General features: G+C 37.4%; 1 protein-coding gene across 14 annotated transcripts in view; it reads left to right on the top strand.

The window, feature by feature from the left end:
- The window catches only part of Plcb4 (phospholipase C beta 4), a 394,666-nt gene extending 372,385 nt beyond the window's left edge, over positions 1 to 22,281 (top strand). For 12 of the 14 annotated variants that reach the window (XM_071608749.1, XM_071608743.1, XM_071608744.1 and 9 more), the window contains 5 exons: positions 880 to 1,055; positions 10,863 to 10,964; positions 14,934 to 14,991; positions 15,428 to 15,514; positions 18,516 to 20,814. In XM_071608749.1, coding sequence (XP_071464850.1) covers positions 880 to 1,055; positions 10,863 to 10,964; positions 14,934 to 14,991; positions 15,428 to 15,514; positions 18,516 to 18,647 — 555 coding nt within the window. In that variant the 3' untranslated portion in view covers positions 18,648 to 20,814. Of the gene's footprint in view, positions 1 to 879; positions 1,056 to 10,862; positions 10,965 to 14,933; positions 14,992 to 15,427; positions 15,515 to 18,515 lie in introns of all 14 variants that reach the window. The other 2 variants (XM_027955170.3, XM_034636405.2) reach the window with 1 other exon arrangement.
- Positions 22,282 to 25,080: the final 2,799 nt, after the last annotated feature.

Here is a 25,080-nt window from a genome sequence, read left to right as displayed (position 1 = left end):
AACAGAGAGTCAGTGTACTAAGAGATGAACATAATTCCTTATATTTCCCCCAAGATAGGAAAAAATAAATTGAAAGACCTTACTTAAGGTTATGGGTATTTGGAGACCTAAATCCTAAGACTCAATGTAGAGCAGAAACAGTTCTTCCAGCAATATTAAATTTACAAAAAAAAAAAAAATTTATGAGTCTGATAGTACTCATGTGCAGGCCTCACCTCTGGTGATTGGCTGGCTGCTGGCTGTCTTTTGCTTCTTGACCTCTCAGCTTCCATCAGACTAGCACAGATTGCCACAGGGTGCCCAAGAAATATAAGCACTGCCCAAGCCTCTGCTTGTTCATGTTGGCTCTTATCTCATTGGCTGGAGGAAGTCAGAAAGTCAGCCAAATTCAAGGATGTGGAGAAATAGATTCTAGCTGTTGACAAGAGGAACATTAGTACCACATTGCAAAGAGGAGAGGACATCTACCCACACATGTATTAGGGAGGATGCAGTAAGTCATGATCCAGAAATAATTATGCCACAGCTCTCTGTTCAGACCTGTTACATGATGAAAACAAAGCAGGTAAAGCATGGAGAGAATGCTGGTGAAACTGATAAAGGAGCCCCAGGACCAGACACACCAGAGCATGGGCAAGTTAGGCAGTGAAATAATAGGTCCCAGTTAAATATTTACAACCAAAGTGCTTGATTTATGTTAATAGGCAATGACTTCCCAATTCCCCTTGATTAGTACTTTTATTTTTATTTATTTGTTTACTCATTCTTTTGTAGTTATAGGGGTGAGAGGGATCTGCCGTGCATGAGTAATATTTTGCTTTCAATTTGTACCTGATCTATGAGCATTCTAGATTACCGCATCTCCTTTCCACCAAATAGGTCAAAGAGATTGTAGCACAGCACACAAAGGAGTGGTCAGAAATGATCAACACCCACAGTGCTGAGGAGCAAGAAATACGGGACCTGCACCTTAACCAGCAGTGTGAACTACTGAGAAAGCTACTAATCAATGCTCACGAGCAGCAAACCCAGCAGCTGAAACTGTCCCATGACAGGTAGGAGAGTTAGCCATTTCCAGAGTAAACTGCTAGTTTTTAAAAGAGGTTGGTTGGTTGTAGGTGCTCGTGTGTGCACACGTGTGTGCACATGTGCGTGTGCATGTACACTTGACATACAATGTTAACCTTTTATGTACATTCTTATCATACAGTTGGTGTGAACAAGGTGAACTATAAGAAATGGCTTCTGCCATCAGAGAGCTTACAATTATTGGCAAGATGTTACATTCACATGAAAAGTTAAATGAAATTGCAAGTAGTGTATGATACATACTACAAAATGTCACACACACTAAGGGCATCCAGCCCAAAGGTGCTCTACATGCTCTGAGTGATCCCGAAGGCTTTACAGAAGTAGGGCTGGAATTGGCCTTTGAAAAATGATACAGAAGAAGAAAAAACACTGAGGGAGAAAAGACCAACCAGTGGAGCTCCCAGAGTTATTCTCATCACTCGGTTACTAACTTGGGAGCAAACCTCCTCTCCTCTTCTTCACATTATTAGGACTTCTGTGAATGTTAGGAAGACAGGCCTGGTCAAAATACAGCCTATATACAGCCTATATATATATATATATATATATATATATATATATATATATATATATATATATATCTTCCTTTGCCTCTCCCTACTTCAACAAAGTAAATATTGTATCTGAACTATCGCCCAGGTTGAGCTGGACTTTCCCCTGGAAAGAAGTGTTTGTGTCAGTAACATCTGTTCACCCCAGCTTGCCTACAGCTCGCTCGCTTCCTTTTGGAGCTTGCTGTATGCCACAGTTGGGACATGTTGATGTCCACAAAGAATAAAAAATACAAGCATTATACAATAAACAACATGCTTTTAAAAATGTCAACTGCATAAATTCTTGAGTTTCATACCCAAGTTCCTAGCCCTATTTTACAATGATAGAAACTTCCACAGAGAATTCTCTCTCTCTCTCTCTCTCTTTTTTTTTTTCCTTCCCAGTGGTGGTGCAGGGGTTTGAACCCAGGGCCTTGTGCATGCTAGGCAAGCACTCTACCAGCTGAGCTATATATCCCCAGCCCCAGAAACTTCCATAGAATATAAAGTCTTTTTGCCATAGTTTCTGATTCTCATTTGAGACAACTAGGTAAAGTACAACATGCTGTATCTCCTCTGAGATAATGTCATATACCTCTTGCAGTTGAAAATATTCTATTTGGTGCACAGGATTAGAAGTCATCTTTCTCTTTTCCTTAGTAATTATGTTCTTGATTCAATATGCAAAAAATATCTGTTTCTCATTCTGCCATTGACTGTTGCTACAATGCCAGATTTTAGAGGTTTACCTTTATTTAAAGATACTGCACAGCATAAATCACCTTTCTTGTTTCTTTTTCTTTTTTGAAATGATTTCTTCATTTAATTTTGTTTTTGTTGTATTGTTTTGTTTGTTTTGAGATAATGTCTCACTAAGTTTCCAAGGCTATTTTAGAACTGTGATCCTCATGCCTCTGTCTCCTAAGTAGCTGATATTATACCACCATGCCTGGTGGCCATAAGGCATTTTTCTAATCATTTGTACTTGAATTTTAAAAAAAAAAAAAAAAAAGGCTGGATACGGTGGTGCACTCCTATAATTCTAGTGGCTCAGGAGGCTGACACAGGAGAATTGTGTGCTCAGCAACTTAGCAGACCTTGACTCAAAATAAAAAGTAAAAAGGGCTGGGGATATGGCTCAGTGACTGAGCACCCCTAGGTTCAATCCCCAGTACCAAAAAAAAAAAAAAATGCTCCAAACAGTAGGCATCATCTGAAAAAAAATAATAAGTAAACTGGTTCTCATATTACTTAGGAAGTCATTTGAAACCATGAACAAAGTACTAATTTACCTTAAAAAATAAATCCACAACATCTTTCAAAGCAACATCAGTGTTTGAAGTTTTTTTCTAAAGTGCCTGGTGGTCGAGTTTCATTTTTACTGTTAAAACTATTGTTCTTGTTTACGTAAACACTTGTCAGCAACATTTGGTCATCAATGAGTTTTTGTTAAATGAATGAATGAATGACTAAAGAGATAAAGAAATGGTCAATTTACTAACAAGTTATGGAAAACTTTGAGAGCATTTTCCTTGGACCCAGAGTCTCTCTGCTTATTCCTGCTGCTGTGGCTCTAAGGTAGCTGACTGAAGAACTCTCAGAGTTGTCCATTGTTTTTGATGTGGAGCAAATCACTGTACTTAGGTTAGCAGATTCCTTGGATGTCCGATGCCAAGCATGGTTTTAAATTTTCCATAGATTCCAGAAAAAAAGTCTGTGTACCCAAATTCATTTTCTTATTCTAAATTCTATATCCTTACTGTACATACAGATAACCTAAATACAGGAATGCTCATTAGGCCCACCTGCACACACTCATGCACCCAGTGATCAGTCACTGTAAAAAAAGGTGCTTTTTCTGTGCCAACGTAAAAACATTGATTCCATTTCATTCCCACAGACTGTCAGCAAAGGCACTTCTTTGTGAGGATTAGAGCACTCTTTCTCTCTTCCAGCCCATCTGGTCTCAAATAATGTTGGGCTAAGCTACAAATGCTTGCATTTATGGACAAAGATGTCTCATCTTTACAGGCCACCACTGTCACTTCACCACTAGGTGGCCCACTGCCCCTCAGGGATCCACAAGAGTTGGGATTTCTTCCCTCCTTTTTTTTTTTTAGCAGCAATGAGAACATTTTTATTTCAATTTCACCCCCCTGCTCATCTATCCTGATACATAATTATTATCGTGTGTTATTATTAAATACTGCACATGGCTGTAACTTCAGGACACATAGCACACACACACACACACACACACACACACACACGCACGTGCCCATGCACAAACTAAACATCTTGATTACCCATATATTTTGCTTGCATAGCAACAAACACCATCTATTTTAACGTGCAATGTTAAACATTCTTGGTTTTGAAAATTGTTCTGAGCTTCAGTTATTTTCTTTTTAAAATAGAAATTATTTTTTTTTAATTTTTTATTGTTGGCTGTTCAAAACATTACATAGTTCTTGATACATCATATTTCACAATTTGATTCAAGTGGGTTATGAGCTCCCATTTTTACCCCATATACAGATTGCAGAATCACATCAGTTACACATCCATTGATTTACATATTGCCATACTAGTGTCTGTTGTATTCTGCTGCCTTTCCTATCCTCTACTATCCCCCCTCCCCTCCCCTCCCCTCCCCTCTTCTCTCTCTGCCCCCTCTACTGACATTCGTTTGTCCCCCTTGTATTATTTTTACCCTTCCCCTCACTTCCTCTTGTATGTACTTTTGTATAACTCTGAGGGTCTCCTTCCATTTCCATGCATTTTCCCTTCTCTCTCCCTTTCCCTCCCACCTCTCATCCCTGTTTAATGTTAATCTTCTTCTCATGCTCTTCGACCCTACTCTGTTCTTAGTTACTCTCCTTATATCAAAGAAGACATTTGGCATTTGTTTTTTAGGGATTGGCTAGCTTCACTTAGCATAATCTGCTCTAATGCCATCCATTTCCCTGTAAATTCTATGATTTTGTCATTTTTTAATGCAGAGTAATACTCCATTGTGTATAAATGCCACATTTTTTTTATCCATTCATCCATTGAAGGGCATCTAGGTTGGTTCCACAGTCTAGCTATTGTGAATTGTGCTGCTATGAACATCGATGTAGCAGTGTCCCTGTAGCATGCTCTTTTTAGGTCTTTAGGGAATAGACCGAGAAGGGGAATAGCTGGGTCAAATGGTGGCTCCATTCCCAGCTTTCCAAGAAATCTCCATACTGCTTTCCAAATTGGCTGCACCAATTTGCAGTCCCACCAGCAATGTACAAGTGTACCCTTTTCCCCACATCCTCGCCAGCACTTGTTGTTGTTTGACTTCATAATGGCTGCCAATCTAACTGGAGTGAGATGGTATCTTAGGGTGGTTTTGATTTGCATTTCTCTGACTGCTAGAGATGGTGAGCATTTTTTCATGTACTTGTTGATTGATTGTATGTCCTCCTCTGAGAAGTGTCTGTTCAGGTCCTTGGCCCATTTGTTGATTGGGTTGTTTGTTCTCTTATTGTCTAATTTTTTGAGTTCTTTGTATACTCTGGATATTAGGGCTCTATCTGAAGTGTGAGGAGTAAAGATTTGTTCCCAGGATGTAGGCTCTCTATTTACCTCTCTTATTGTATCTTTTGCTGAGAAAAAACTTTTTAGTTTGAGTAAGTCCCATTTGTTGATTCTAGTTATTAACTTTTGTGCTATGGGTGTCCTATTGAGGAATTTGGAGCCCGACCCCACAGTATGTAGATCGTAGCCAACTTTTTCTTCTATCAGACGGCGTGTCTCTGATTTGATATCAAGCTCCTTGATCCATTTTGAATTAACTTTTGTGCATGGCGAGAGAAAGGGATTCAGTTTCATTTTGTTGCATATGGATTTCCAGTTTTCCCAGCACCATTTGTTGAAGATGCTATCCTTCCTCCATTGCATGCTTTTAGCCCCTTTATCAAATATAAGGTAGTTGTAGTTTTGTGGATTGGTTTCTGTGTCCTCTATTCTGTACCATTGGTCCACCCGCCTGTTTTGGTACCAGTACCATGCTGTTTTTGTTACTATTGCTCTGTAGTATAGTTTGAAGTCTGGTATCGCTATACCGCCTGATTCACACTTCCTGCTTAGCATTGTTTTTGCTATTCTGGGTCTTTTATTTTTCCATATGAATTTCATGATTGCTTTCTCTATTTCTACAAGAAATGCTGTTGGGATTTTGATTGGCATTGCATTAAACCTATAGAGAACTTTTGGTAATATCGCCATTTTGATGATGTTAGTTCTGCCTATCCATGAACAGGGTATATTTTTCCATCTTCTAAGATCTTCTTCTATTTCTCTCTTTAGGGTTCTGTAGTTTTCATTGTATAAGTCTTTCACCTCTTTTGTTACATTGATTCCCAAGTATTTTATTTTTTTTGAAGATATTGTGAATGGAGTGGTTGTCCTCATTTCCATTTCAGAGGATTTGTCGCTGATATACAGGAATGCCTTTGATTTATGCGTGTTGATTTTATATCCTGCCACTTTGCTGAATTCATTTATTAGCTCTAATAGTTTCTTTGTAGACCCTTTTGGGTCTGCTAGGTATAGAATCATGTCATCTGCAAATAGTGATAATTTAAGTTCTTCTTTTCCTATTTTGATGCCTTTAATTTCTTTCGTCTGTCTAATTGCTCTGGCCAGTGTTTCGAGAACTATGTTGAACAGAAGTGGTGAGAGAGGGCATCCCTGTCTTGTTCCAGATTTTAGAGGGAATGCCTTCAATTTTTCTCCATTCAGAATGATGCTAGCCTGAGGCTTAGCATAGATTGCTTTTACAATATTGAGGTATGTTCCTGTTATCCCTAGTTTTTCTAGAGTTTTGAACATAAAGGGATGCTGTACTTTGTCGAATGCTTTTTCCGCATCTATCGAGATGATCATATGGTTCTTATTTTTAAGTCTATTGATGTGGTGAATAACATTTATTGATTTCCGTATATTGAACCAGCCTTGCATCCCAGGGATGAATCCTACTTGATCATGGTGCACAATTTTTTTGATATGTTTTTGTATCCGAGTCGCCAGAATTTTATTGAGGATTTTTGCATCTAGGTTCATTAGAGATATTGGTCTGTAGTTTTCTTTCTTTGAAGTGTCTTTGTCTGGTTTAGGTATCAGGGTGATGTTGGCCTCGTAGAATGAATTTGGAAGTTCTCCCTCTTTTTCTATTTCCCGAAGTAGCTTGAAAAGAATTGGTATTAGTTCCTCTTTAAAGGTTTTGTAAAACTCTGCTGTATACCCATCCGGTCCTGGGTTTTTCTTAGTTGGTAGTCTTTTGATGGTTTCTTCTATTTCCTCAATTGATATTGGTCTGTTTAGGTTGTCTATATCCTCCAGACTCAATCTGGGCAGATCATATGACTTAAGAAATTTATCTATGCCTTCACTATCTTCTAATTTCTTGGAGTATAAGGATTCAAAATAATTTTTGATTATCTTCTGTATTTCTGAAGTGTCTGTTGTGATATTGCCTTTTTCATCCCGTATGCTAGTAATTTGAGTTCTCTCTCTTCTTCTCTTCGCTAGCATGGCTAAGGGTCTGTCGATTTTGTTTATTTTTTCAAAGAACCAACTTTTAGTTTTGTCAATTTTTTCAATTGTTTCTTTTGTTTCGATTTCATGAATTTCAGCTCTGATTTTAATTATTTCTTGCCTTCTACTTCTTTTGCTGTTGTTTTGCTCTTCTTTTTCTAGGATTTTGAGATGAAGTATGAGATCATTTATTTGTTGGTTTTTTCTTTTTTTAAGGAATGAACTCCAAGCAATGAATTTTCCTCTTAGAACTGCTTTCAATGTGTCCCATAGATTCCGATATGTTGTGTCTGTGTTTTCATTAATCTCTAAGAATTTTTTAATTTCCTCCTTGATGTCTTCTATAACCCATTGATCATTCAGTAACCTATTGTTCATTCTCCAAGTGATGTATTCTTTTTCCTTCCTTCTTTTATCGTTGATTTTCAGTTCCATTCCATTATGATCAGATAGGATGCATGGTATTATCTCTACTCCTTTATATTGTCTAAGAGTTGCCCTGTGACATAATATATGATCTATTTTTGAGAAGGATCCATGTCCTGCTGAGAAAAAAGTGTAACTGCTTGATGTTGGGTGGTATATTCTATATATGTCAATTAAGGCTAGGTTATTAATTGTGTTATTGAGTTCTATAGTTTCCTTGTTCAACTTTTGCTTGGAAGATCTGTCCAGTGGTGATAGAGGTGTGTTGAAGTCTCCCATTATTATTGTATGGTGGTCTATTAGACTCTTGAACTTGAGAAGAGTTTGTTTGATGAACATAGCTGCACCATTGTTTGGGGCATATATATTTATGATTGTTATGTCTTGTTGGTGTATGGTTCCCTTGAGCAGTATGTAGTGTCCCTCTTTATCCCTTTTGATTAACTTTGGCTTGAAATCTATTTTATTTGATATGAGTATGGATACTCCTGCTTGTTTCTGAAGTCCATATGAGTGATATGATTTTTCCCAACCTTTCACCTTCAGCCTATGTATGTCTTTTCCTATCAAATGTGTCTCCTGTAGGCGGCATATTGTTGGGTCTTGTTTTGTGATCCATTCTACTAGCCTGTGTCTCTTGATTGGTGAGTTTAAGCCATTAACATTTAGGGTTATTATTGAGATATGGATTGTTCTTCCAGCCATATTTGTTTATTTATGTTACTAAACATGGTTTGTTTTCCTCTTTGATTATTTTCCCCCCTTTACTGTCCTACCTCCCACTGTTGGTTTTCATTGTTATTTTCCATTTCCTCTTCCTGTAATGTTTTGCCAAGGATGTTTTGAAGAGATGGTTTTCTAGCTGCAAATTCTTTTAACTTTTGTTTATCGTGGAAGGTTTTAATTTCATCTTCCATCCTGAAGCTTAATTTCGCTGGAAACACAATTCTTGGTTGGAACCCATTTTCTTTCAGTGTTTGAAATATGTTATTCCAGGATCTTCTAGCTTTCAGAGTCTGTGTTGAAAGATCAGCTGTTATCCTGATTGGCTTACCCCTAAATGTGATCTGCTTCCTTTCTCTTGTAGCTTTTAAAATTCTCTCCTTATTCTGTATGTTGGGCATCTTCATTATAATGTATCTAGGTGTGGGTCTCTTATGATTTTGCACATTCGGCGTCCTGTAGGCTTCTAGGATTTGGGTTTCTGTCTCATTCTTCAAGTCTGGGAAGTTTTCTCGTATTATTTCATTGAATAGATTGCTCATTCCTTTGGTTTGAAACTCTGTCCCTTCCTGTATCCCAATGACTCTTAAATTTGGTCTCTTGATGTTATCCCATATTTCTTGGATGTTCTGCTCATGGTTTCTTAACAGTCTTGCTGAGCTCTCTATGTTCTTTTCAAGTTGAAATACTTTATCTTCATTGTCTGATGTTCTATCTTCTAAGTGTTCTACTCTGCTGGTAGTATTCTCAATTGAGTTTTTAAGTTGGTTTATTGCTTCCTGCATTTCTAGGATTTCTGTTTGTTTGTTTTTTATAACCTCTATCTCCCTGTATAGTTGATCTTTTGCTTCTTGGATTTGTTTATGTAATTCATTGTTGAAGTGATCTTTCATTGTCTGATTTTGCTGTCTGATGTCTTCCTTGAGACTCCAGATCATCTGAAGCATGTATATCCTGAATTCTTTATCTGACATTCCATCTGCTGCAGCTATTACCTCTTCTAACGTTTAGTTGACCTGCATTGCTTGTGGTCTTTTCTTTCCTTGTCTCTTCATACTGTTCGCGTTCCTTTCTACTTGGTGAAACTGTTGTGCTATTGAATTTTCCCCCTATATATTTATATTGGTCTTGTATAGTTGCAATGTCTCCCTCGCAGGCGCGGGCGGCCGCTCTGCCCCTCCTCCAATTGGGGCAATGTGCCTACCACGCCGGCAGGCCGCTGGGCCTGCTCTGCCGGTCGGTAGCAGGTCCGCCGACCTTGCAGGCGCGGGCGGCGGCTCTGTTCCTCTGCGGGCCGCTAGGCTTGTTCTGTCGGTGGTCGCAGTTCTGCCTACTTTGCAGGCGCAGGCAGCGGCACTGCCCCTCTGCAGGCCTCTGGGGCTGTACTGCCAGTGGGTCGCAGGTCCGCCTACCTTGCAGGCGCGGGGGGGGGGCGGCTCTACCCTTCCTCAGGCCACTGGGCCTGTTCTGTCTCTCGGTTGCAGGTCTGGCCTGTTCTGATGGTCGTCACAGTTCCGTCTACCTTGCAGGCGCGGGGGGGAGGGGTCGGCTCTGTCTCTCAGCAGGCCGCTGCTCCTCTTCTGCCGATGGGTCGCAGGCCCGCCTACCTTGCAGGAGTGATTGGAAGCTCTGCCCCTCCGCGGGCCACTGGGCCTTTTCTGTCGGTGGTCACAGTTCCGCCTACCTGGCAGGCGCGGGGGTTGGGGGGCGGCTCTGCCCCTCAGCAGGCCGCTGGGCCTGTTCTGTGGGTGGTCACAGTTCCCTCTACCTTGCCGACGCAGGGGGAGGGGGCGGCTCTGACTCTCAGCAGGCCACTGCTCCTCTTCTGCCGGTGGGTCGCAGGCCCGCCTACCTTGCAGGAGTGATTGGAAGTTCTGTCCCGCCGCGGGCCACTGGGCCTTTTCTGTCGGTGGTCACAGTTCCACCTACCTGGCAGGCGCGGGGGGTGGGGGGCGGCTCTGCCCCTCAGCAGGCCGCTGGGCCTGCTCTGTGTGTGGTCACAGTTCCCTCTACCTTGTCAGTGCAGGGGGAGGGGGCGGCTCTGCCTCTCAGCAGGCCACTGCTCCTCTTCTGCCGGTGGGTCGCAGGCCCGCCTACCTTGCAGGAGTGATTTGAAGCTCTGTCCCGCCGCAGGCCACTGGGCCTTTTCTGTCGGTGGTCACAGTTCCCCTACCTGGCAGGCGCGGGGGGTGGGGGGCGGCTCTGTCTTCCCTCCTTTTCCAAAATACAAAAACGACTTGATAAGATCAATAATGAGAAGAATAAGTGGGCCTTGTTCTGTTATCACATATACAATTTGTTCTTTGTTAACTTTTATATTTTTTAAATTATGGTTAAACATATATAACACAAAATGTAACATTGTAGCCATTTTTAAGCAGGAGGCATCAAGTACATTGACATTGTCGTGTACCTGTCATGGCCACCCATTTCCAGAACTTTTTCATCTTCTTCAAAGGAAACTGTACACATTTAACATGAACTTTCCATCCATTTCCCCCTCTGTTTTTCGTACAACAGGGAAAGCAAGGAAATGAGAGCCCACCAGGCCAAGATTTCTATGGAAAACAGCAAAGCCATCAGCCAAGACAAATCTATCAAGAATAAAGCAGAACGGGAAAGGTAAGTCTGAGCACGCTCACTGGAGAAATAGATCCTGACTTGAAGACACAGTCGCAGCAACATTTGTGTGTGTGGACACACAGATTCATCTGAAATAGAAAATGCTAGTGTGTTCTGGCTAGGAGTTCAACTATTATAGCTACTATTGAGATTTATTATTATTGCTGTAGAACAGTATTCTGCAATTTTCTGATTGTTTACTACGACCAGTAAAATAAGTGTACTTTCAAAATATGTGTGCTCATTTATACACAAAATTTTATAAAATTTGATATAATAATATACTCCAAAACATCCTTCCCGTGTTTCATTGGGTCAGCTTTCTGGTTTGCTCGTATGTTAGGTGGGTTTTCTGGAAAGAGAGATAAAGGCAGGAATCCAGGGGTCTTCAGCAGTGGGAAATTGGGAAAGCACTATGGAGCCAGGGCAGGCCTCAGTAAGGCTGTAGTCCCAGCCAGAGTCCCCTGGTAGCCTGACCCAAAGCTCCATATTATACCTTGCACCCAGATGTGTCTCCCTTTGAGGAAAGGCTATATGTTTTTCATATTCCATATTGATCAGTCACAGGCTGCCTGGGCAAGGTTGTGTGTCTTTTAATGAAGGTGCCAGGTGGAAGCCCTTTAACTAAAGCTGGTAAAGAGGCATCTGAGGGGCATCAATCATCATGTTACCCAAGAGAGGGAGTTAACAGCACCTGGTAAGCAGTGATCACAGATAACACCTTCACCTCTTCTGCTCACCACCCACCTCTGAGTATGCTAATCAAGAGGCTGGCTTAGTGCTTAAGGACAGCAGGCTTCCTTGTCCTAGAGGAAGATACAAAACCAGAGGTGATCTTCTGGCAGTAGTCCATGTGCCATCAAAAGATTATTTTATGCCCTGCAAAGTACAGAACACAGTGACGATTTGCTCTTGGGGATAAAACAGAAACATGAGCGAGGATTTCAGGTCATTCATCACCCTGTGAGCCATAGGCTGAGCAGTTAGAGGATTGGAAACTACAAAGTAGATCCTCCTCATGTCCCTCCCCTGATGCCTGGCCTTTTGTGGATGCTCACTGGACACCTGATGTTTCCTTCTTGTTTTGAACACATCAGGACTGCTGTCCTACTACTTGGTACCACTGATTTTTAAAACACATTTCAATTATTGAATGATGCTAAATCATTCAATTATCAAACTATGATAAAATATAAAGCTTAGTGCCATCTAGCACATTTCTTGTGCTGAAATTTTGTTACAATAAATACTAATTAGAAATAATGGACCCAGGGGCTGGGGTTGTGACTCAGTGGTAGAGCGCTTGCCTAGCAGGTGCTAGGCCCTGGGTTGGATCCTCAGCACCACATAAAAATAAAATAAAGGTATTATGTACAACTACAACTAAGAAATAAATATTTAAAAAAAGAAAGAAAGAAATAATGGACCCAAAATGGGATAGAAAATTCCACAGTAATTTTGACCTGAAAATGAATTTTATTTCCCACACTTCTCTCTCGATGTGGAATAGTAAATAAGAAGGCTCTAGGGAGGTTATCAATCATTTGTACCACTGCTTATATGCAGCATGATGTCATGGTATCTTTCTGGTTCTTGATTATTAAAAGGTGCCAGTCTCTGGATGTTATTCTCAAATAAGAAACTTGTTGTAAGTATCTTAGATGAATGAAAATGGCACAATCATCCTCAGCTCAAAAACATAAAATATCTTAGCCATGATTTAAAAAAATCACACATCATAAATTTGAATTGTTTTAGACTGTCCAAAGTGAAATAAATAGTTCAACATGATAAAATTTACTAATTTCTATATAGTTCTTTATCTTTTATTTTTTTTCAAATATGTTCTAAAGTGGATGTTAGTTCAACAGGTCAAATGATCTTCAATTCTGAGTCACAGCTAACTTAATTAGCAAGTTTTAAAAAATATTTCCTGTATTTTGACTTATATTTATTCTTATAATTTTGTATGCAGTGATAATTGGTTCCCCAAATCAAAAAATTGCTAGATTTAAAAAATAATAATAATTTCTGTATGACAAATGGTTAATCACCTTCCAAACACACATACCATATGTTTGTTTGAGTATGTTTCCATTTTACCATGTTGCTGAGAAATAAAATTAAAACTTTATCATAGCGCTAAGAAAGACATAGGGACAGAAAAACTATTCTATTCCTGATTCAAAAACATTTCGACAAAAATTGCACAGCATTTATAACTGAATTGGTAAAGCAAGCACTATGTATTGATAGGTTCAAGGTGGCTAAGGTGATATTTAGGTAAAAAGTAGAGCTGGATGCATGTATTTTTAAAGGTGTGAAAATCAATGAGCTAAACTGTTAAAGAAGGTGTAAAGGTCAAGAAACAGAGTAAATCCAAAGATCTCAAATGGGACAAAATAACAAATAAAAAAGCAGAAAGTACTGAAATAGAACAAAAAGCAATGGAGAGCATCCACAAAAACAAAAGCTTGCATAAATTTTCAGCAAGACAAATCAAGATGAAAAAGAGAAAACACAATTTGGTGATACTGGGAAGGAAAGGAGAAAATAACTGCAGAGACAATAAATATTTTTAAAAATCAAGGCTACTATAGACAATGAACTTAAAAACAGGTGGAGTGGAGAAGAACCTAGAAAAAATGCAAATATTCACAACTGACTGAAAATGGGGAAAACTTGAACAGACTTATAACTGTTACCAAAGTTCCACAAGTTGTAGGTCAATTGTGTCATGAAAAACACTCCACTCACCAGTAATCAGGGAGATGACAATTAAAACAATAGCATAGCCAGGCACAGTGATGCACACCTGTAATTCCAGTGGCTCCAGAGGCTAAAGCAGGAGGATCTCAAATTCAAAGCCAGCCTCAGCAACAGTGAGCACTAAGCAACTCAGTGAGAACCTGTCTCTAAATAAAATACAAAATAAGGCTCGGGGTGATAGAGTGTCCCTGAGTTCATTCCCGGGTACCCCTCCCCAAAAAATTGATTTGCTATATCCTAGCACCTGGCAACTCTAGGTGTGTGTGTGTGTGTGTGTGTGTGTGTGTGTGTGTGTATATATATATATACACACACACACACATATATATATATATGAATGAAACCGCTAACTTTATTTATTTATTCAACTAACATTTCTTGTGCCAAGTATTGCAGGGCCCTATGTATCAGGTCATTGTGGCATTGTTTGAAAATAACTTATTTTTGTTAATAAACAAAAATGGAAAATGGAAATATTGTAGTTTGTTCATTAATGGAAAAATCCATACAGTAGATGAAACCATGGAGTAGTTTGAAACAGATGTTATCTCCAAAATTTGAGACTAAGTGATAAATTATGGAAAGAAACTCAAAATATGTTACTGTTTGGGTAAATTTTGAAAACATACAAAGTAATATCAACAACACTAGCATACCTGGGAGATGGCTAGAAATGTGGAATTGGAAGCTCACCTGAAATCCACTGAATCAGACATTTTTGGGGGCAGTCTCAGAAAAATGTTTTTGATTCTACCTCCAGGTAAGCTGTATACATGGGAAAGTTTGAGAAGGACTTATATATTTTGCACATAGACACATCCATTTGTAGTTAAAAATATTAAAATACAATATTTTAAGTCAGTTGTGAACAAATTCAGAACAGTGATTCACACCTCTGGGAAGAGAGGAAGGAGGGAAATAAAATCAGGATGAGTACAAAAGAAGCTTTTATTAAATCTGTAATACTTCCTTTAAAATATGAGATCATGGTAGAACACGAATATTGGTTAACCTGAGAGGTATGTACACAGATAGTTTTTATGTTTTCCTCTGTATGTTGTATGTTTGAAAATGCTGCAATAAAAATTAGGAAAAAGCAGCAATCCTACTCAGATAATTAAGTAGAGTGTAACTGGTTCTTCCTTGTATAAGCTTTGTTCCCAATAGTCATGCCAACTGTTATTTGTATATTATTTTTAGGCGAGTCAGAGAATTAAACAGCAGCAACACTAAAAAATTTCTAGAAGAAAGAAAGAGAGTAAGTACTTTATAATTTTCTTGGCACTTTTCCTTGAATAAAAACTGTAGACAATAACTTGGGCTTAGATATCAGCCTTCTAACTAATGTGCTTAATTTGATTTTTTCCATACATTGAACATTACAGCTTCTCTGTTCCATGAAAGCTAATCTCTTTTTAAAATCTTTAGGGTAATTATTTGACAGCATTTTATATAGACTACGAAGGCAAGTTTCAGTCATATATAAGTACTCTATTATTTTTTAAAGTTCTAGCAGGAAAGATCTTCTCAGTAAGAGTTATGGGCTTAAACTCTCACAGTATTCAGACTATGTTTCTTTCTTTTTTTGAATTATGATCTTCCTCACTTAAATTATGAACTTAAAAGTCATCCCTCATCCATAAGTTTAGAGATTGTGACCCGAAGTTTATCAAAATTTTTCTTTTCTTTTGCAGCTTGCAATGAAGCAATCCAAAGAAATGGATCAATTGAAAAAAGTCCAACTTGAACACCTAGAATTTCTAGAGAAGCAGAATGAGCAGGTATTTTACCTAAAATACATAAAACTATGTTGGCAGTCAACCAATTTCAGTATGCAAATGTCATGGCCCACAGGGACCCTTCTGCTAAAGCCACTGGCCTGCAGAGGGTAATGGGAAGGTGCCTAGAGGATTCTGCTGGATATTTAACCTATTTTATCAGTTTCATCCAAAAAATACAGAAAGTACATTTTTTCGAGTATCTGTGGGAAAAAGAAGAAGAATGAAAAGTCATAATTTGAACATGTTATAGGGATTCTGAGAATGACATTACTAAAAGAGTGTGAATGAGAAAGCAGGACAAAAATTACTTCTCAGGTTTCATTTAGAGATTTACAATTTGCAGCCTCCAGACAAGTGAAATTATATTTAAAAGCCAATTTAAAATTTTTTCTATTTTCAATGTCAGTCCAAAAGTGAAGTTATAAATCCTTCCTAGGATTTAAATCCATGCCTCCAACAAATCTACAAACCACCCATTGTGAGTGGACACCATACTCTTGCTTCTTCTTCCCAGCAAAGCAAAACACTAAATATCAAATAAATAAAGAGTTATCCAAACTCCAGCCATTTAGTTAACAGGATGAGGATAGATGTATTTTCACATTCCAAAGTACAGGTGGGATTCATCCCAAATGGTCTGTAGTCCATCAGCCTTCTACAGCACCATTTCAACTTGATGGAAATTCCTCTAGCTTAAAAGGCAACATGACCCTCAGGAAGGGTTTAAATTTCAGACTCTGAGTTCAAATTTCACTATTCAGGTGAAGTTGGCTTGGAAGTTATTCTTTCTAGAAATTTACTCCCATTTAGAAGCTACATGTACAGAAGTTTCGATGAAATGTGTACTTGAACCACATTGTCCTTCTCTATTTCCTCTTATCTATAAAGCATAATTAAATATATATATATAAATTAAATATATATATATATATATATATATATATATATATATATATATATTCACATTCTCAAAGTAAATGGCTTTCATTGAAAAACACTTAAGTAGGAATTAAATTACAAAGTACCTTTAAGAAAGTAAAACCCATGAAATCTTTTTTTTTTTTTTTTTAATTGCATCTGGGCAACCAATCTGATTTCTGGTTTCAGACTCTATTTTTTGGTTGACAAAAGTTTTATTCATCGACATAGTTCTGAATTGTTTCACATTTCCCTTTCTGCTAAGTGCTTCTATTCATGAATAGTTCACCAGTCCCCAAAGGAGACCATCAGTTTTTATTGTCCCGTAAGTTCAATTCAGTTGACCAGCACATGGCTGTGTCACATTCTGGTATGATTTAGGTAACCTGTGTTTTTGCTCTTACATTTTTCCCAGAAAGTATTCCTGGGGAAGTAGAAATGTGAATAAGGGAAAATCATTATCTCTAATGCTTTAGAACCCTCTTGAGTAATTCAGGAGTAGGTGGGGATAGGATGCCCTGGAGAAAGTTTAAAAAAAAAATCCTTCTTAGGACAAGGGCACAATGAAAGGTAAGGCATAGTTATGCTTTAACTATCTAAATTAAGAAACTACTTAGAAATTATTGTGTTGCTTAGCAACGTATTTGACTAAAGAATGTAAATGTGCTAAAAATTGCTCATCACTACAATAGTGGTGTAGCTCAGAGCTAGAATATATAGTTTTCTAATGTTAGTTTCAGAGTCAGAGTAAATAATTTTTAAAAAATCACTTTGAACGTCTATACTGATACATGATCGATTCAAATCACATTAGAGTTCTTGCATTAAAATACTGAATTAGTAATTGTTGTATGTTAAGAGGATGCTGGCTTTTTGTTCCTAAAATTCATAAAATGCCTTTCAGTGTGTCATAAATTATGTCTACCACCCACAATGGACATTTTGAGTCACAAAAGCTTAGGAAAGCACAGAACATAAAAAACTTTGAGACCTGATGAAGATTTCATGAGATTTAAGGGTGAAAAAAAATTCAAGATACCATACTGATCCTTCAGGCAAATATAGAATTTGAACTTGGATTTCTTTGTTGTTTGGCTTTACAAATATGGACTGTCCTATAAGTAGTCGAATCCCAGATCTTTCTAGCACTTTTTTTATTTGTTTAATTTAGGGGTCCGCTAAGCTGTCAGTTCACAGTTATTTTTCATGGCGCGACACTGTCATAGCCCATAGCCATATGTGGGAAAGAGGCCATGAGTCCCTTTCTCCCCTCATAAAAGTCAGGTTCTGCAACCATATAGTAGAACTTGTTCATAACCAATTTTGTTTCTAGACCAAAGAAATTAATTTAAACATTTAAATATTTCCTTCTTGTGGTTACTTACTGCTTTTCAGTGACCTGGTTCCAAAATATCCTCCCAGCCATCCCCCAGACCAATCTCACAATAAAGCAACTTGAGAATTAAGACCCATGTCGAGGGCATTGGGAGAAGCAATACAATCAGTCCTATGTTTAGGTTCTGATTTTGGATCCTACTTTCATATGTTCATTGTAAGCCACTATATGGCTTTGCCTGATTCATCAGCCAGTTGTTCACTTAAAACTCCACAGGCCAGGAAGGTTTTTCCTGCTCAGGTTTTTCCATAGTCCTCCTAGCTACACGATATATCATCTGTCTTGACATGTGCCATTTTGAACATTAACGACTCCATTATTGTCACAGTTGAGTCTTAAAAATTGATTTTTGTCATCAATCCTATTGTTTAATAAAGCAAGATAAAGGGTTTCGCTTAAGATTGGGTTCTCTGTTCACAGCCACAGAAGAGACATGCAGTCTGGGCAAATAGGCATTGGATGTTTGATTTTGATTTGTTCTTTTTTTTTTTTTTTTTTTTTCTTTTCTGTTGAGATCAACTTGGGGCAAGTTTGTCACTGATGGGTGTATACATGTTTTATTCTTAGGTTTTTCCTTTTCTGTATATGGTTTTTGCTTTCATTTCTCAAATTCACTTCAATATTCATTTATTTTCTTTGTTTTGTATGTATGACTCAATTTTGACATTACTATTTTTGTACAAACAGCTTTTGAAATCCTGTCATGCAGTGTCCCAAACGCAAGGTAGGACTGAAACTCTGATGAGCAAACCATTGCTTTCCTTCTCAATTACAGTATTCTTGATGCAACCTCCATTTATGATTCATATCTGGTCGTAACTAATATCATAAGGGTTTGGACTTAAAGCACTTGACTATTTCATGCTTGGATTTATGATATAATATTTCATCTGAAATACTAAAAAAATCTTTAGAGAATTATTTCTGATGGCATTTTAGCCAGCATTTCCAATTGCAGATCTGGGAAACAGGTCATGATAATAAAGACAACCCAGATATTAAGAACAATTTTATATATATATATATATATATATATATATATATATATATATATATAATATTATATATATAAATATATATATTTACACTTGTTATATGGACCCACCATGGCTAAGACTGGGTCACAGAGTCATATTGATTACCATTGTTAATGTGACTACAATTAATATTTAATGTGCCCCACTGAAAATTGGCTGTTGTTTTTAATGACAGAAAGTTATGGTCTATGTGCAGAAAAGTTCCATAATGTATTTTGTTATACTCTGCTAAGTCCAGTCTGCCAAGGACCCTAGTCACACCTGGTAAAGTGACCTTATCACTTATTGTTTGAGCCAGAAATAAGACATGTTCAAGAAAGGGAGAGCTGTTCATAATAGCCAGGCATGTGCTAGAATTGTCCCAGGCAAATGGAAATGAATGGTCACCCTGCTCACACAAGAACGTAGCTTTCAAAATTATCTTTTAATGTCATACATTTCTTCTTAAGCTATGTTCAATATTGCCTTTAAATGCTAAAGGGGGAGAAGCATAGGGAATCTTTTTACTACTATTAACCAAACATCAAATTATTTAATTTCCAGTGCTGATAATGTTTCACTGTCATCTCTTATGAATACTGTTTGTGTCATGGTTTCATGTTTGTATATTTTTCTCCATTTCTTCATTTTTCTATTAGAGTATTACTATTATCAGTGATAAAAAAAAATATCTGGGTGGAGAGAATCATTCATCCCAAATGTAAACAGATAAATGTAATTCTTTGGTGTTATTATATTCATTCTCAACAAAATGAAATTGAAATCTGTAACATGAAAGAAATAATAAGAAAATCACTATGTGGTCTGTGGGTTGAACTAATTTTTTTCACAGAATTTTATTTGAGAGATTATGAGAGTTCTAGTATGATCTAGAGTTGACTGAACCTGCCCTGTGATTTTTCAATTTAGTTGGAAATACCAAACAGACATGAATAGTAGCACCAGAGCATTCAGAATCTTCCTCTGATTTATACCTTTATATTTCCATGTTTCCATTCTTACATGCCCTTAATTTCAAAGTGTCACTGACAAAGAAAGGGGTGCTTTCTCATCCCTCCAAAAAGCATCGAGACCATCAGTTGGAAAGTAAAAGTTGAAATGAACTTTTTTTATTTTCCCTATGTTGCCCAACAATGATTAGTCACCAGATCCTTCCTCCATTAGATCCCTTTTCACCTCTCAAATCAGCTGATTGTCTTACTGACAGTCTTAATTCATGAGATGGAATTCATCACTGTTCTCTTACTTCCTGGCCATCCATAAAGAATGAATTACCCCAGAGAAGTAAAAGCTCCCAGGGATACAGTATGGACAATAGGACTCCTGGACCCCTACATATTCCTATAATGTTCTATTTACATGACACTCTAGCCAAACCAATAAAATATGCTCTTCTCTGATTTTCACCATCAATCAGATTCTCAGAGAATATTTTTTAATAAAATTTTAGGCTATTTGGGGAATAAATTGCACATACGCAACACTCATTCTAAAAATGGTCTACACACAGTCAAAAGACTTTGTCAAACTATAGAAACTAAAGGGAACATTTTGATGTGAAATAGTCTAGATATCAAGTGACTGACTCAGACTTCTTTCCAGTGTTTTTCCTGGGGATCTTGTTAAAATGCAGATTTGGATTCAGTAGGTCTTCTGATCTACCAACACTTCTGAGATTCTGCATTTCTGAGAAGGTCCCAGGGAACGAACGTAGATGCTGCTGGTCCACGGACCACACATTGAGTAGCAAGGATATAGCGACAGCATCACATTTAGGGGAGAAGGGAAGCCAGAGTTGTTAAAAATGCCTTTGGGAGAGGATTTCACATTGTAAGGCCATGTTTCTGGTGTTATAGGCGAAGGAGATGCAGCAGATGGTGAAATTGGAAGCCGAGATGGACCGCAGACCAGCAACAGTAGTGTGAAACTCCAAAATGCAAACTGAAGCAGCAAAACCACAAATCATCAGAAGATTGCACCCAACTTCAGAACACAAACTCCATGGACAAAAGCTATTTTCTTTATGTATAGACAAGATGTTACCTGAAACCACACACACACACACAAAAAAAAAAAACCTTGGAATGACACATACTTCTATTTATCAGTTTGAGTATTGAATTTTCTTGGCTGAACCAAAAGTAGCTGCAAATCCACAGAAATCTATTCCAGTAAGGCAGAGTTTAACCATTGATAAAACAACTTAAACATGTTTGCTATAAGATATCATCACAAGTAAATGAGCTTGGTGTTAACAACTCTGCTTCGTGATGCATTAGAACATGTTTGAGCTGCAATTTAAAAAAAAAAAAAAAACAGTGCATTAGCAATTTCATAGCAAGTGCATGCACTATAAGAAAAGCAAAAACTCTGTCTACAAATTCATGAGCAGAAGTGGTGGTCTGCTAAACAAATAATTTTGCAGAATTTTTCTATATCTAAGTTACCTCATCAGTAAGTGCCATGTCTTTACCATGCCGTCAGAAGCTAATTTCCTGTAAAAGTTGTGAAAGTTATTAGAACAATAGAGAAATATAACCGAAGAGTAGACCTGTGCCAAAACTCATCAGTGCTCAGAGGGAAACTCTGTTAGGATCATTTAAGAAAGTTTACATCTGACCCTGCTTTATAGGAATTGCTTCTTCAGATTCCAGATATTAGAATTCACTATTATACCATAAAGATTGTGAAGTGGTTATTGGCAAACGTTTGTATATGTGATCATGTATAAAGTATTTATACTCCTTAATTCACACTGTTATAGAGCAAAATCATCTAAATATTGCCACATGACAAGATTAGTACAGGAATACTAGAATATGTTTTGCATGATACACAAGCACCAGTTAAGACTAACTTGTTCAGACACAGTTAACCTAATGCCAAATAAATACTGGTTAAATACATGTATGGCACAGAATATAATTTGACTATCAAGACTTTTAGCATAATGAAAAAGTCTATATATATGTGTATATGAATTATGTGGGCATTCTTGATACTTCAAGTTCTAGTTTGAAAAAAAACATAACTAATTTAATTTTACACAAAAATATTTATGCAGATTTTCAGAATTTCATATCAGGAAATACCTTTTTATGTCTGTTAAATATTCAAACAATTTGCTACAGTGTTAATTTGCATGGTCCAAGCCTGCTGTAGTTGCAATGCAGAGAGTGCATGAAGAAGTACAGGGCTGGGAAACCTGCGAAGGCACCAAGCCTCAGAAGGGTGCACGGAGACCTGGCATCCTTGAACTAATGAGATCGCTGATTCTAGGACACAAAACGCCAACGGAATTGTATATGCTTGTACAGATTGATCCTGTGTGTTCCTCTGAACAAACCAGAGAAAATGATGATATCATCAATACTGAAATTCAACTTCCAACTTCTCTAATAAAAAATGAAAACACATTTAACGCTCGTCAGAGTATTTGCTCCCATGATGCTTGCTCGTAAGCTTTTTGTCTTCCATAAATGATCACTTCATTTTTTTCAAAAGGGGCTTCTTTCATGCTCCTAACATGTTGTGCAATCAAAATGACACAAAATTCTACAAATACACACTCTACTTGATTTCCAAATGTAATGGACTTTTTTTTTCTTTTTCTCATATTTATGATTTTAACTGCCTTCTTTTACAGAAGAGAAATTTTATATTTTTCGGTTTCTAGTTTCCTTATCTATAAATCAAGGGACTCAAATTACATATCTTTCAGCACTAATACCCCATGAAAAGTTGTGGTTAATAGAATGTTACCACATTTGGATTGTCAGTTTTCAAGGATTCTGCATGGCTTCTCTTTAATTCTAATGGTCTCTTCCAAGAGCACAACTAAGTTCATCCTTCTGTAACCCAGCACCAAATTCATCAATCCCCTCTCTTGTCTCTAATTTTATTAATTTATTTATTTAGGTACTGGAAATTGAACCCAGGGGTACCTTACCATAGAGGTATCTCTACCCCTTTTCTATATATTTTTTTTAATTTTGAGACAAGGCCTCGCTAAATTGATGAGGCTGGCTCAAACTTGCAGTCCTCTTGCCTCAGCCTCCCAAGTCACAGGGATTACAGGTGTGCCCCACCATGTCCAACAGGTTTCAGCTTTTGAGAGGTACTGCTAGTTTGCCCACTGTTTTAATAATTTCTTCTGTTTTTTTTCTATCCTATGCCACCATAAATTTTTATTTTTCTGTTATATCTTAAACCAGTTTTCTTTTATCTATCATAATATACAAAATATACTTATATAAATGTGATATACTTATATATCATAAAATCTAAGACTACTTTCATTATTTGAGACATCTTACTCCTTCAAAGGACTCATTGTAGTAGGATTAAAATATACACAGCTCAAATCTATAATAAAAGATGTGGTTTACTTGCCATTATAAATTCACATGGCACCCAAATCCTCCATTCTTACTCATTGTGAAAAAAAAAAAATCTTGCCAATTAAAGTAACACAGTCTTTTCATCTTAAAACACACACATACACACACACACACACACACACACACCTTTATTTCAGGGATATGTTTAATTGCTTTGTATCAAATCTCCTTTTTAGATATTCCTCCACATTTAAGAGGTCTAACTCTTGTCATATGGCATCTGGCTATAAAGGGAAGTTCAAGTGTCCTCCTGGCGTTTGGGAGGGGTATTTGGTCTCCCCATTATTGGACCAGTCCTAGTTGCCCTCAAATATAGCCCTGTAAAATGGGCCTTTTAAAGCAGTTAAAGATCAAGGTTCTTTCTAAGCTGAGTCCTCATTATGGGCTCAATTTATTCTAGCATTCTTCTGGAAATGCAAAACTCCTGGATCTTATTAGGCTGTGGGGAACTAGAGGCGCTAGATCAGATCCATTATCCATCAAGACACCTCCTTTGATCATTTGTCAGTTACTAGTGCCACGTTGTTACAATACCATGCTGACTTAAAAATCCAGGAGTATCAAGGCTTTCTAGAAATTTACCTGAAGAAGAAAGTCTGCTTATATTAGACCCAAAGCTTTCTGGGAATATATTTTGTCTTGCTTCTCCCATACCCAGGACTTTTGTTCCCATTTGGAAGCCAAGGTGCTTGATTCCCAATTCCTCCCTTTGTTCTTCATTTCAGCACAAAAGATATTCATTCCTTATTAATTTAAATGCCTATACAGTATTCTACTCTCCTTCTCAATCTTCTCTAGGTAGATTGTTCTCCTTTTGGATGAACAAAAGGCTTCATGGAAAAGAAGCCAGCTTGCCAAGTTAGGGAAACACAGAAGGAAGTATACATTATAATATCTAAGGCACCACTGATTATAACATGTGCCATTATTTTATATGCCTTTGCAACGAAAACATATTGTCATTTAAACTATTGACACACCAATCATTTTAAGACATATTTCATTTCATAAATGATAAAACATCTGCATCTGAGAATCTATGAAATATGTAGTATTTCAAAAATATATAACCACTTCAAACCCCTAACTTTATGGGGAGGAGGCTACTATTTTCCCATCTATTATTGTTTCTTTATAATTGTACATAATGGTGGGACTCGATACATATTCCTACATAAATACAACATAATAATATAATTTTGCCATATTGTTCCCCAATATTTCCCTTTTTTCCCCTTCTTCCTTTAAGAGGGAAAAATTTTTAAAGAAAATGTGCAACAGAGTCTTTTTACCATAAGACTTTAAGGAACAGTTCTGCAACTGGACTTGAGATTTAGCAATGAGCTTCCCACAAATCAATTCAAAAAGGTAATCTGTCTTTCATCATGGATAGAAATCTTTCTATACATTTTCTCTTAGCTGTTTCCAACAAGCTCTCCATTTATAGTATCTGCACATAATTTTTAAATCTATAAGATTAGCCTTGATCATCTTCTCTAAGCTTTGTTTCTTCCTCTCAGATTGTCAAGAGTTAAATAAACAGCCCATGTGCACATTGTACAAATTAATAGAAAAAAATACAGATCCTCTCCCCATCTGTCCTCTTCAATTATTTTAATATTCCATAGCCAGTGCTAAACCTTGGGGCACTCTTGTTCTGCTCCATCTCATTTGCTCCCATACCCAATCTGTTGGTAAAGTCTATGAATTCTACCCTTCCTGTCTTGGAAACTTCCCTTTCTTCTCCCTTACAACTTTTCTCATTCCTTAACATTTAGAATTTTAAGCTTCCTATTCAATTTCTTTTTCCTTCAA

The sequence above is a fragment of the Marmota flaviventris genome, chromosome 2 (assembly GCF_047511675.1).
Source record: "Marmota flaviventris isolate mMarFla1 chromosome 2, mMarFla1.hap1, whole genome shotgun sequence".
Classification (NCBI taxonomy): Eukaryota; Metazoa; Chordata; class Mammalia; order Rodentia; family Sciuridae; genus Marmota; species Marmota flaviventris.
Note: the sequence above shows the minus strand (reverse complement) of the source record. Positions and strands in the feature narration are given on the sequence as shown.